Source organism: Cyprinodon variegatus, unplaced genomic scaffold (genome assembly GCF_000732505.1).
Source record: "Cyprinodon variegatus isolate N-32 unplaced genomic scaffold, C_variegatus-1.0 Scaffold1480, whole genome shotgun sequence".
Taxonomy (NCBI): Eukaryota; Metazoa; Chordata; class Actinopteri; order Cyprinodontiformes; family Cyprinodontidae; genus Cyprinodon; species Cyprinodon variegatus.
The window spans coordinates 16058-30176 of record NW_015151933.1 but is presented as its reverse complement, the minus strand read 5'-3'; the positions used below and the strand labels follow the sequence as shown (position 1 = coordinate 30176).

General features: G+C 37.8%; 1 protein-coding gene across 1 annotated transcript in view; it reads right to left on the bottom strand.

Moving 5' to 3' along the window:
* Positions 1–534: 534 nt before the first annotated feature.
* LOC107103571 (TLC domain-containing protein 2-like) overlaps positions 535–14119 on the bottom strand; it is a gene marked incomplete at its 5' end in the record, with an annotated part of 29478 nt that continues 15893 nt past the window's right edge. The window contains one exon of the mRNA XM_015403315.1: positions 535–4233. Coding sequence (XP_015258801.1) covers positions 3856–4233 — 378 coding nt within the window. The remainder of the gene's footprint in view (positions 4234–14119) is intronic.

The window sequence follows — 14119 nt, the reverse complement described above, 5'->3', positions numbered from 1 at the left end:
AAATAAACTGAATTGAATTGATTGGATTTTTGCATAAGCTTCATTTCATACCTTTAAAACTCTCCCAGTAAACAGAAACACCTGAAGCTTTTTTTTTTTCTCCTCTCATTTTATTATTGTCACGTTGAACAATTACATTATAGAAACATACGGTCAATATAATTCAGTTACAAAACAATTTCCGCCAAAGCATGAAAAAATAAAACCGTTATATTTACACAGTTACAGTTGAAAGCCAGAGTACAATGTGAGGCAAACAATGCTGCTTTCAGGGGATTGAATTGATTTCTTTAATTTTACAGATGGCCAGAAATGACAGAAAAGCTGCATGGTTTCAATAGTCAGTTTTGTGTTTTTACTAAGCTGTAAAAGGTAATGCAAAGATTAATCAAGAGGGTTTTAAAATTGGAAACATTAAACCATTAACAGTTTGTTAAATGATGGAACTTTAAAGAAAAAAACCGAAAAACATATGAGGACTAATTTGGTGCAACACAATCATGAGGATATTTTGTTTAATATGTCTCATCTTATATCTTTCAACTGTATTTCTGAAAACAGAACATCCTTTTGGAGGTTTGTTGGGGTTGCATTTGGTAATCAAAACCAAGATAACAATAAAAAAAAAGACAAATTTAGCAGAGAAGAGAGCAGGAAAAAAGTTTGTTCTGCTTAACACCATAAAAAAACAGGAGTGGATCCCAACTTGACTGCCACGTTTTATTACAACTCATTAAAGCACAGACTACAGCAGTATCAGTGCAGCTTTAACAAGACACACATGTAATCTCACTGTTCAAAACTTCAATAGTCACCAACTCTCTTCACTACAACCACAATAAGCTGCCCAAAATTTAAATATTTGAACAAACAAAAGACCAAATCAAAATATGGGGGAATAATGCAATAAAAAAAAAAGTATATTCCATATTTTTACAAGATGGTTGTTATAGACTTCAAGAAACACGGAGCCCCACTGGAGATTAGTTTATGCTTCCTGATCTACAGCAACCCTCAAGTGCTGAGTATAAATGTCAGGCTGTGCGAGTCCAGATACTTTAAGCTGAAAATCTGGAGGAGCTGCTATATCTATAATTCTTGGGATTTTTTTTTTTAAATATATATTTTCTTAACCTTCATTATGAACCAATCTGAGAGTTACAGTCACTGAGTTAAAATACAAACTGCACCATCATAAACGTTTCTAATTTCTTTTACAACAGGAAAACCTTATACACCATGTTAATTACAGCTTTAATCCATAATTTGTTCTAAGTACAAATAAATTATAAACATGTACAATTAAACACTGATCATTCACAAAAAGGAGGAAAAAAAAAACCCAAACACAAGCACAAAAAAAAAGAGATTCAAAATTTCTTTATAAAGTGTAACGATTATAACGATTAGATTAGGAAGAGTAGGCAGCTCAGTTTGCTGTATTCACAGATCTCAGACCTGTTTGTTCTCAGACTCCCTTCAGATTAAAGGCAGATGGCACATGTATGGATAAAAAGGTGACAAAATACAAACATCTGTGGTTGTCTTGGCTGTGTGAGGTCACTGAGGCGATGGCAAGGAATGCCCAATCCTCCGATTGTAAACTGAAGAACGGGGGGAACCTGTCTGAAAGCTCCTACTGCAGACTGAAACCCACCACGGCACACAATAGCACAATAATTCACCAAATAGTAACCACAATTGATGACATTTGGAGCACAGCCCCATCTACGGTCAGTATTTGCACCTATTTCACTGAATTTGGGCATTTCTTTAACAGAAGGAAACAGGTTCGAGTCTCCAGACTTTTTCATAAAGGAGGATCTAGTGAGCAAGACACCCTGCAAAGTGTTAGGATTTTGTTTTTCCTTCAGTGCTAATTTGTTGGGCAACAATTTATGTCCACATTTTACATAAATATACCAAACAAAATAAAGAAAACAAAAGCTGTGACAGTTTAGCTACCGTGTGTCACGCTCTCATCGACACAGTCCTGGTGAGATCTACTTAAATTTAGCTTTAAATGTATGTATTAAAGTTTCATGTAGTCATCTCTTTTCTTGAAGCTTATATGGTGCTTTTTTTTCTGTTCTCCAGTTTCCAGTGCTTACGTATCAAAGCAAATTTTAGGGATAAAATTTAATATAGCTTTATTTGTTTTTAATTTAATTTCTCTTGCTAAGAATAAGCTATCTTTTTTTCATTTCCACTTTAATTTTCTTCATTATAAGCAACAAGCTCCACCACCAAAAATCACATTCATTAATTTTTCAAAAAATAATTTACATTTTATCATCTTTAGAAGCATTTATCCAACTATCCTGAACAAACCACTACCGTTCTAAGATCGCTTTATGCAGTATTTACTGGCAATCCTGGTAAAGATGTGCTAAAACAGTGAAATTACACAAATCTTTTAATGTACATGAATATCCTCCCATAGAAAATTGACAAAAATTTATTTGAACACATTAAGAAATAATATGCTTCCTAAGCAGTACGGAAAAGTGCAAAGGAGCACATTTACTTGTACTAAAATTTACGATAGTTAACGGGGAAACAAAAAATGAAGTATGGATAGATCTTTTAATTTTTACAGACTTTTTCCTCTATTTTCTAAAGAGACATAAATTAATTCTTCATATCTGCAGTGATTTTCACACTGTTTTGAATAGAAATGATTAACTTCATCATTCGTTTCCCACATCAGATTTAATTTTGACATATAACCCAACGATATTTGTTGCATCTGTTGGAACGTAATTAAGTGTCTGTTTAGATTTCAAATTTAGCTTAATCTACAGTTTCTACAAACCAAATTAAGGTCACAATCTGTGCTTATTACAACAAATGTCAGGCCTATTTCGTGTTTTGATGACCTTTTTAACCTCTCGTTAAAATAAGGCATTTTTTTCCCCAAGGCATTTAAAGGTTCATATTGTGCATTTAAACTGTTTGACAAAATGTAGTAAAAGGGAAACATGTGACATTAAAGAAAGGTAGATGCATATTTATGCTCTATATCTCAGGTAATAAGTGTTTGACCAAATATCCTGATATCTTGAGTGAGATTACAAATAACGTGCCAAAAAACTGGAATTAAATAAAAAAACAAAAACAAGAACCAACCGACGATTAGCAGAAAAGATGGGAGGTATTTACTCAAAGGCACATCTTTAACAGGTTTACCGACGCCTGTGGAGAGCGGCGCTCTACATTTTTCGTTTTGTTATTTTTAAGTCGTTTTTAAATTTCTAGTAAAGTGATCAACACTGTCAGCAAAGCGGGAGTTAGCGACCGGTTCTGAGGTAGCTGGCGGTATTTAGTTGAGGAGATTTGGTGGAAAACACATTCACCTCTGCAGTGCCGAAGGCAGACATAAGGGGGCGCCACTGATGTTACTCAGATGGTTTTAAAAAAGGAAAAAAAAATTAACAGCATAATGTGTATAGACTATAAACTATATGAATTAAATAATGTATTTAGTAAAGGTATTTGATATTTTTCCCAGTGGCTGTGTCAGTGAGTACTGGAGGAGCCGTTTAAAGGCCTCACTTCACCCCCCTGCTACAACTTCAGATGAAACGTCAATTGGGACTTTAAGGCATTTAGTGACATCTTTAAGGGACTCGTGTTCTTCATGAGAAGAAGCACGTGAGCACAGATGCCAAAACTGCAGCTGATGGGAGAAGGTTTGAGGTGAGTAAGGTCGTAATTTTTTTTCAAAGTGAGGCTGTCTGATTACATTAACAGTGTGGGGAAACATCTCTCCATGTCCGTCTCCAAGCTATGAGGTTGTTAAACACAAGCAGAAAACGGTACCGGATCTCAGGCACTTGGTGTTAACGCACAGTTCTACATCTTCTCCTTCTTGGCCTCCCGGGTGCTGCTCTTCAAAAAGTCGCTCCTGAGCAGCCGGCAGAAGAGGATGATGTTCATGACGGTCATGATGGCCATTCCCACGCTGCCCAGCGTGTAGGCCAGCAGGGGGACATTATCCCTGTTCAGCACCAGCCAGCGGGTCATCCAAGCCAGCGTGTTGATGCGGAAAACCACGTAGGTGCCCAGGTTGATGATGCTGTTGACGCGGTAGAGTGTGCCTGCCGCCATGCTAGCCATGCGCAGCATCTGCCTAAGGTGGAGGAACACAGAGTTTATCTCCACCAGCAAGGCAACCACGGCAAATCCCACGTAGCGACATGACACCACGGACAGGCCAAAGCAGGTGATCACCTACAGAGGGACACAAACAGGGGAAGAAACGTTAACAGGCTGTAGCAATGGCATCCCTCTCCATTCTCAGATGTCAATGGTCAATTCATTTTATTAAAATAATCAAAAAGGATACTAAATGTTAAGTGATCAAATATGCCAGAAATCTGGGCCAACTATTACCTCGTCATTTAAAAAAACACATTGAACTGTGGATCTCAGTCCCTCTAAGCAGAAAGGACTTTTCATAATTTCTAAAAGATTATCTAAGAGATTAAATTATGCTGCTCTATGTTTAGGATGCTGGAGGACATAGTGGCCACTTTCCATCACTCTGCTTCATTCTCTTTCTATTCTCCCACTCTGCAGTATTTAAGATCCATTTATAAACCATGTTCTTTCTGCTTTCTCCGTAATAGTAGCTTCAACTGGTCTGTTCCTATTTGGCTGTGACTCCATCCTGGATTTAAATATCAGCTGTGCTGCTGCCATCAACCTCTCTGTTAAAAGATGTTGGAGCTTGAATTGTTTTTCAGTGTAGTCCTGTTTCTCTTTGTGTGACCAACTGCATGTGCTCTCTTTCATCCTCTGACAAGAGCATTGGCTCGTAGCTTGTCTTTCTGGCTGTGCCTTTGTTGGAGTGGGCCACCTGTGGAGCTCCTTGACAGTTAACTTTTGTATCTATGCTACTTTCTGTATATCTGCTTCTGTCTCCTTAAAGCCCAGTTGGCCTCAGAAGATGGCCGCCTACACTGACCCTGGTTCTGCTGGAGGTTTTTTCCTGTTAATATGCAGTTTTTCCTCTCCACTGTCGCTACATTCATGCTCGGTATGAGGGATCGTTTAAGAGTCAAAGACAAACGCAAGCAGAAAACGTCAACACAACCTCATCCAGGAGGACCATGTCTTGCAAGTCAATAACTCGATGCAATCAACTGATTTTCCTTGACAGTAACTTCTAACTAATCTGACGGTATTGTCTCTGTAAAGTGCCTGCAGATGATGTGTTGTGTATTTGCGCTATATAGATAAACTGAATTGAAAATAAACAACAGCACGATGCAGTATTTCTAAAATCTCTAGATTTCTTTAAAATCCTTTAAAATCACTTATATAACACGGAGGATGCCTGAGAAGGGAGGAGAATGTCGTTAAATAAAGACAAGATGACCTTTAGCACTAAAACATAACAATCAACTATTAGATAAATAAAACCTCAGAAAACCACATCAAGTATGACAGAAAGTTTTCATACTATGACCCTGTTATCTCTGAAGGTGCTGCCTTTGCGTTTAATGGTTATGTATTGAAATTCATTGTGATGCTTTTGGAAGGTCAATGCACCTACTCCACCTTTGTGCTGAATTGTGCTTATGAAAGGCTGTGATGTAACAGATGGACTCAATCCACAAGGTGGCAGCAACTTCCTAACAACAGCCGGCTCTACAATCCCAGTCTGTTGCCTTGATTCTGAAAAGTTGGACAACTGCACACCTCTGAGAGGAAACCGTTACCAAACGCGATCACAGTCGCAGTGTTGCTGGTCTAAATCTACATGACAGAGGTGTGTTTATATGGAAACACTCTGTGGGGTACAGCTTCATGTGCTCAGAGCTAAAGCATGCTGTCAGACATCTTTAACCACCTTACTGAGATGTTTACAGACAGCGAAGGGGCAAATAAAAGGTGCAATTCAGCTCTTTCACTGGACAGCGCAGTCTGGGACATATGGGATGACCTTTATCATCCGCTGAAGGGGCCACTTGTGTTTATGCATGCGTCTCCCGTGTGACGTCACATGCTGTGTGTTGTTGGTTAAGCAACTGGACATGTGAGGGGGAGCAGTACACATCATGCTTTACAGCATGATGCATTGAGGGTCAAAGGTTTGCTTTACTAAACACATTTACTTTCCTGCAAAAACCTCACATCTAGAAAGCTGAAGGGGAGAGGTTCACTGATCTGTTTGGAGCAGAGATGATGCTGGAAAATAAGATGGAAACAATCTGGAGTGACATCAACCCAAGAAACACACTATCCTGGAAAATCAATCAAACTTCTTCATATTTTCTTACATTATAAATATGAATCCTTTTTATTCAACTGTTTGTTTGTTTTTTGTGATATTTCACATACAAAAACGTATTGGACACCATACCTTTTTGTGTTCGTATCTTAAATCTGTGCTTCAGATTGATTATGCAAGCCTTTACCCGGTTACCCTCCTGTTAAATCCAGTGAAACTGAATGGTTGTTAGACATAAGTTTAGTGTAAATGTCTGACTGTGTCAGTCTTTGTCCCAGCATGGCTGTTCTGCACAGGTCTTTCTGTTGAGAACATTTAAAAATAACCACTTTAATGATAATCAAACCAAAACCTGATTTAAAAACTCTTAAATAAAAAGGCTTTCTTACAGTAAATGTGATTCACAGAGAGTTGGTTAGTAAGCAAAAGTATCAGGGTTGGATAGAAACACTAGAGTTAGGTCAGAGTTGTGGTAAAAATTAAAAACAGATAAAAAAATTTTTTTTTAAATCCTCAACAATAAATAGCTCTTCAGTCTGAAAGTGGAAGAAACCCACCAGAAAGAAAAAAAAAAACGAAAAAACTAAAAGTTATCTACTTCACTGATCTGGTCTTTATCAAAGAGCTGCAAATTGAAAGCCTTAAGAAATCCTTACTGCTGTCATGAAGGGGAAACAAATTTCCTGGAAAAAACGCGCTCGGACTTACATCTTAAATTATAAGTGTGAAAGTCAGTGTTCGTTTTCCACAGTTAAACACGGTGGTGGCAGCATCATGATGAGAAGACAAAAAGAGTTCCTATGATGGCGAGAAAACCTGTTGACTTCAGCAAAGGAGAAAAAGAAGTTCACCTTCCAGCCAGATGAGGCAAAGTCCTCACCTAACTATCAAAGACTTAAACACTATCAAAGTCAGCTATTTTACAATGAAAAAAGGCAGAAAGTATTGACTAAGTATCATATTAGAGGGAAATAAACACCAATCGATTCTGTTCTTTTCACCTTTTTTCCTCTGTGCTCCTTAACATTGGTTCTTCACATAAATCCCAATTTTTCTTTGAAGCTGAATCTCAGAACTCATCAATGCATGAGAAGTGCCAGGATGCTGGTGATGAAGCCAACAAGAGCCAAACATTGCTTGACCACAAATAAATACAATTATCATTTAGATGTTATCAAGCAGCTACTCTAAAGCGGGGTGGAAACAGAAAGATGGAAATTTGGAAATAAATCGGAATAAGTAAAAGATCTGAATATCTGAAATCAACAACAACCCAGATAAGGCTGCCTTTGTTTTTTTTAATCTAAGTTTAATGTATTTACTTTGTTTTAGATGTAAAAACAGACATTTTGAATCACTTCTTTTCTCTTACTAAATTAAATAAATATTTTTTTTTTTTAAAAACTGTTGCATTTATTTGTTCTGATATGACAACTTAACGATTTGAAGCCTTTAAGTGACAAAAAAGTTGGAAGCAAATTCAATAAAAGTGCTTATTGTGTCTTGTCACAACTTAATCTTAAAATCCAGATTTAGACTTTAGAGCAAGAAGTTTAGGAATCTCCTGCCTTACACCTCTGACAAAAAGGTAAACTCTGTTTACTCAGACAGAAAGAGGTTTCCTATTAAAAATCAAACAGATGTGATCAGACCAAACCCAACACACCCTCAATGAAAAAATCTGTGAGATGCGTGGGTCCACTTAGAAAAACGACACATCCACATAAACGCACATAAATCTCAGGAGCGTTCTGATCTGATCCGCTCGCTCTCAGACAAGAGAAGCTCTGACCAAAACCACAGAAACAAGAGGGTCTTTAAAAGCTGCCTTATCTAAGGTCTAACTGCATCAGATAAAACGCGACAAAACGTGACGGCAAAGGTCATAACAAACCCTTATACAATCCAGAGATAAGACGCTTTGGTAACAGACCGAGTTACTATGTAAAGTAATAGTGGAAGGTGATATAAGTCAAAGCCCTTCATAAGGAGGGTAATAATGAACTGCCCAAGGTCTTTTTTTTTAGACTACATAACATGTTTTCCATATCTTTTATGGAGGTTTTTACTGCAGATGTTCTGTAATCAAACGATTGCCAATAAACACAGATAAAAACTCTGAGACACACAAGACCCTCAACTTAAGTTATATATCACTTTTTCAAGGCCTCCATAAGTCAAAAATCTGATCCTGGTGAAATCCTTTCTGTGAAAATGAACACGAAAGAAATAAAAGATGTCAGAACTGTAGTCAGCATCCTGCACTAAAGCGGATCAGAATAAACCTCCCACTGCAGCCTCTGGATCTATCATGATGGGATTGATTCAGCATTAGGTGGATTTGCAGCACAAAGCTCTGCTGATGCGCCGCTTCTGTACGCAGCAGCTTTTTAAAAGAGAGGGATGAATTGGGCCAGCAAACGCTAGGGCGTAGTTTGGGAAGTGAAAAAAACAAATTGGTGTGTGGTTTCTAAACACTTTGAAGAAAGGAAAATCTGAAAAGTGTGGCATATGTTTAGTTTCAGCAGCATTTATTGGAGGGAAGCATTGGGGTATCTCGCCAAACTGCTTTTCACATATACACATGGAAGTTTAGAAGATTCAGTGAGATAAAATGTCATTATCTCAGTATTTATTTCAGACTGGTTTAACAGATTTCTATGGTTTTTATTATGGATTCAAGTGGCCATTACAAAAAATGGAAGCTGGAAGGTGAAAATCTGCCATCAGCCTCATTCATTCAGTCCAACCAGCTTCTAAAAACCCATCTTGATTTGTGTGTCAATATGGACAAAATCAACTTAAGCAAAATAAAATAAAAACTTATTTCCATATTTCAACAAACCCCCCCAAAAAGGGTTTACATTTTTGTTTTGCCCATCGTTGGAGAATATAATTATACAGCTTGTTTTTAACAAAACCATAAATAAGATATTATGCTTCTCCGGAAAAACAAAGCTGTATGTTTGTTCGCTGCATCTTCCTCCCTATGGGCTCAATTAGCCCTCCTCTAAAGCCTGCAGAGGGACTTCCACATTCAGGGGGAGACTGGATGCATGTGTGGCTAAATATACAAAAATTTAACAACATAGTAGATTGCAATCCTCACCATAAATCACTTCACCCCCCAAAAACATCAACAGAGTAACAGGGACAGCTTTTGGAATAAAGGTAAACTACAAAGCCCTGCATTGATGTGCTTAGCTTTGTTTGATTTCTCACTTGCTCAAGAAACAAACTCCCTCGACATTTGGCCTCTGCATGAACATGGGGGAAAGATATTCCTACAAGGAGATAACCATGTACCCTCTTCTTTCTTCCTAACAATCAGGTGTAATCAGCTCTAAAAGCACGATTTTTCCTGATGTCTGGCCTAACAGGGAGCTGTCAGTCTTTCCAATAAAGGACATCCAGGGAAAATTCCTTCCGGATCGGACAGTACACAGTTCAACAACAGCGCAGCCCTCAGTCAGGAGGTTAGCCGCTAAAGTTAGACAGAAAACAGGCAAACAAGTATAGCTTGTTTTTAACGGTTGCCATGAGAAAGCCTCCCTTTTGAAAGGAATTTGGCCACACGGCGCATCACAATCAACCCCGTTACGTTTCAAAAACTGACCACAGCAGAGCAGTGAGGCTTTAAAGCTCAATAACATGTTGAGTGGAAAGCTTTTCAACTTATAAAGCACGGTGGTGGAAGAGTAATGGTGTGTCCTTTTAAACAAACGTCTCTTACTCTTTAACAGTAACAATGAACTCAGTTTATTCAGGAAACCAAACCAGTTAACCCAGTCCCCTGTGTGAAAATGTGCTATGTGACCCAGTCAGAGGGGATTTACAGGTTTGGTACAAGTCACACGCCCTTTGTTTGACATGACAAAGCAATTGTTTGAATGACATCTTGGAGGATGAAAATAAGGAGGAGTGAGCAAGAAAGTCATTTTCAGGCTTTATAACTAGTCTCTATAGCACAGTTGGGGGAAAAAAAAAAGAAACGCAACAACATATGCTGCTTCTTAAAGCTGTAACAGGAGCAGGGGTCAGAGGTGTCAGGGTGTGGGCAGATATGCCTCAAACAGGTGGTAGGGTGGTTTTTAGCATGCTGCCTCTCCCTGCTCCTGCACGGTAACAGAAACCCTAAAGGTTTTTAAATTTTGTGACTTAACCACAATATTTCCATTTGATTTTATTTGATCGTGAAGTGCAACTGAAACCGAGAATGTTGATTAAGTTTTGAATTTGTTTTTGCATACGATAAATGGACTGATTCTTTAAGGCACTAATGCACTTCACTTCCTCTCTTTACCTCAGCACATTACACAGCTACAGTTGCAGGAAAGGAAACACTTCTTTAGAGTGGCGCCATAAACAGACAGGAAATGCTCCAGCGCAGTTAAGGAAAAGAGCAGCACTAGGATGAAGATGTCAGACACAAGGCCAACAATGGGGGGATTGTCCGGTGGGAGGGTCTCACAAAACAAAAAAAGAAAAAAGGCTCAAAGTCTGAAAAAGAGAAGCGAATGAGGTAGGAAACTCTAGATGGGAATGATCACTCACAAAGTCCAAAGTTTGAGAGGAGGCATGAGGTTATCTTGGGGTCTTAAATGCTATCATGAGGCCGGTCAGCTGAGTGCTACAGAGCGGGCCCCTTCAGGGTCACACACATCTGATCAGAAGCTCAGCGGATGTACACAAAAACACAATTACTATGATAAACACGCTCAATTAGAACTGTGTGGCTTTTCATTTAGAGGAGCAAATGGGCTAATCGGATGAAGGGAACGCATTAGTCTCCTCTTCCTGTGGCTGGGGTGTCTGTGACTCACTGTTGAATGAGGCATGCTGGGAGCAGTGTGAAAAACAGAGTTTCAGTAAAACATATGTCTCAAATATTTCATCACTTCTTAGGAAAGCAAGCAGGGGGCAAAAATAACTAAATGCATCTGAAAAAAATATTTATAGCAGGTGAAGCAACAAAACTCAGGATGAGGCTCTGCAACTTTTCATATCCAAAAAGCGATTTTTTTTGCCCCGTGTCCAGCTAAGTAAAACTTGTTTAGAGATATTTTAACAAAAAAACACTACCTATTACTTTTGTTTAATATCTGCCAAAAGAAATCTGTTGCCATTTTAAACTATTAAGAGCTCATTTGTATTTTCTGCTTTTAAAATAAGGAAAAACATAAAACAATTCATAAAGCTGAAGCATGGAATTAGTAGGGGTAGGGTATTATAAACAAAAATGATAACAATAATAAAATGCCTAGTTTGTAAGCTAATTAACAAAAAGAAGAAGCTCTATAAACATATTTCTGGTGCTTTTCAATATTATTTATAAAAACCAAAAAAGCATCATAGAGTGGTTCTTATATTAGGAAATTTAGTTCTTTATAGCATTTTCAGCCACTATTAAGAGACATTGTAGAGGGTCCAAAGAGCCATGCGGCTCCGGAGCCGCAAGTTGCAGACCAGTGCCTTAAATTTGCTGGCTCAGTGGTAAAATTTCCATACTTTATTTCTTATTTTTTCAGATGAGGGTTAGATATTTCCTATTGTTCCTTTGGTGTATTTTTACAATTTTTTCCTCGTGCAAAGCCCTTTAAATGAATGCGTAATAACTGACCGATACCAACTGACAGATGTAGAGAAGGGTGGATAGAAGCAGTAGCTAATTCAAACCAAGTTCATTTTTATCACATGGACAGTTAAACATCAGAACTTTGCAATAATAAGCTGCTTTATAGTTGCAACACATAAAAAAATATAACCTAAGTTTGTATTCAGTGAATTCACATGTCTAGAAATAGGTGTAGGACGCAGAGTGAAAGACACTCTTCCACGCCTCACAGTGTTTATGTCACTGATCAGAAGCAGCGGCCGGATGGACTCCCGGCAGCCATATTTGCAGGAGATGATAGGACTGCATTGTGTCACGCACCGTTTATAGCTTTGGGCATCCTGGTTTAACGCAGATCCACTTTACCACCTAGTTTACTCTTTACTCAACCTCTAACATGATCAACCTGTAGAGGTGTTGGTTCATTATCTGGAGGATATTCCTGTTTTTGCTGTATATCTGCTGCTTAGACCACTTTTTTTAGTTATGTAGTTTCAGTAAAACATCTCTTCTTTTTGGTGCATCTTTAATCGAAATAAAAAGGTTATTCATCAGTTGGAAAGTCTTAAAGTCCTGAATATACGCATCATCACAGCTCTAATCAGGTAGATAGTAACCATTGTAAAAAAAAACAAAATCTCACAACCAGAGGAACTAAATTAAGCGTTCTAAAATGCAGATGATTTTTTTCTCAACCAACGACATCATTTCAGAGTGAGATCATTCCTGCATTGCGCTCCGACTTACTGGCACACCCATCGAGGTGCGTTGAATGATATGCCGTTACCCTGGTTTTCCCATCAAAGCACGTTTCATGCCAGCGTTCTCATCGTCATCAGGTGTGGCGTGAAGGTGAGACACTCCCACTATTTTCCAGCACCGCTAAAAGACGAATACCTCCAAACAAACAACTTTCCTGGTTGCTATGCCAACCCTAATGAATGATATCTCCTTTCTTGATTTTTTTTTGCTGTCGTTTAGGAGAGATTGTTGCTTCTTCTGAACCAGTTCTGCTCATTGTGACTCATTCATAACTGTTTTACACTAAACTATTTCAAAGTATAAAAAGAAGCCGTCTACTCTGGTACATTATGTACCGACTCAGCATTAGTTCATACCTGCCTTGAGGCCACAAGTTCACTTCAATCATCTGACATTTGTCTCCTTTTGCTTGCGGTGGCTATAGAAAACAGAATTAAACAAATCTTTATGGAGATCGGAACCACTGCAAATCTGTGGTCATTTTGTTTTTGGATAGCAATTAAATGTTTTCTACCTAATTATTTTCTACCTAACATAATTTCTTTAAAGTGTAAGAGAAAAAAAAATTCCAAACAACACAGATGTGCGATCAGTAGGGGTGGAAGGAGCCGTGAACGGCTGGATGAGTAAGAAGGGGAGAAAACATTTGGAAGCCACCGAGATCCGAGGGTGGAGAACAATGCAGCGTGTGTTTATGCATAGAGCTATATTTGTGGAGTAAGACATGCTTTACATCTGTTAAATTGTTTTGTTCAAGTGAGAGGCAGAAAAATGCATCGTTTTCAGACAAGGTCCTGATTACACAGAGGTTTTTGTCAATAAGTCGTCTGCAAGTTCAGAAGCCTTAAGACTTTTCTATGAATTAACAGATGCTAAAACTCTTTAGTTCAGCTAATTACATTTTAAAGACTTATCTCAACTAATTCATAATTTAAATTAGCCACCATAATGACATATGTAGACTAGGGTTTCAACTAACCAATATTTTACTAATCGATTAATCTGTCGATTTTTTTTTTTAATTAATAAAAGGATAGCAAAAGGTTCCTCAAATAAGATTTTTACAGAATTAAACCACATGAAACTAAAACTTTTCCACTTGAGGAGTTCTGGGTAAAGCATATTGACTGATGAAAATGTTTTTTTAATTTTAATTTTTTTATCTTAAATGCAAAATTGTAATTTCTTATCACAATCATAGTACTATTAGTGCTCTAAGATGGTTACTCTGTCAGCTAAAGGTTTTTTTTTTGTTTTTTTTTAACAGTCTATATACTCCAGTTAACGATTAATGGATTCTTGAATTAGTTAGTCCAATTAATCGTTTCAGCCCTAATTTAGACCATTTGGAACCACTTTAAACCAATATATAAAATACAATTTATGAATTTTAGCAAGACAAAGGTTTTTATGGTGATCTTTTCTTCTCTTTTAGACATTTTTAGACCTGAATTGATCTAAAGATGTGTGTACTCTTCATTTGAGCGGGGTTTTGGTTTTCAAAA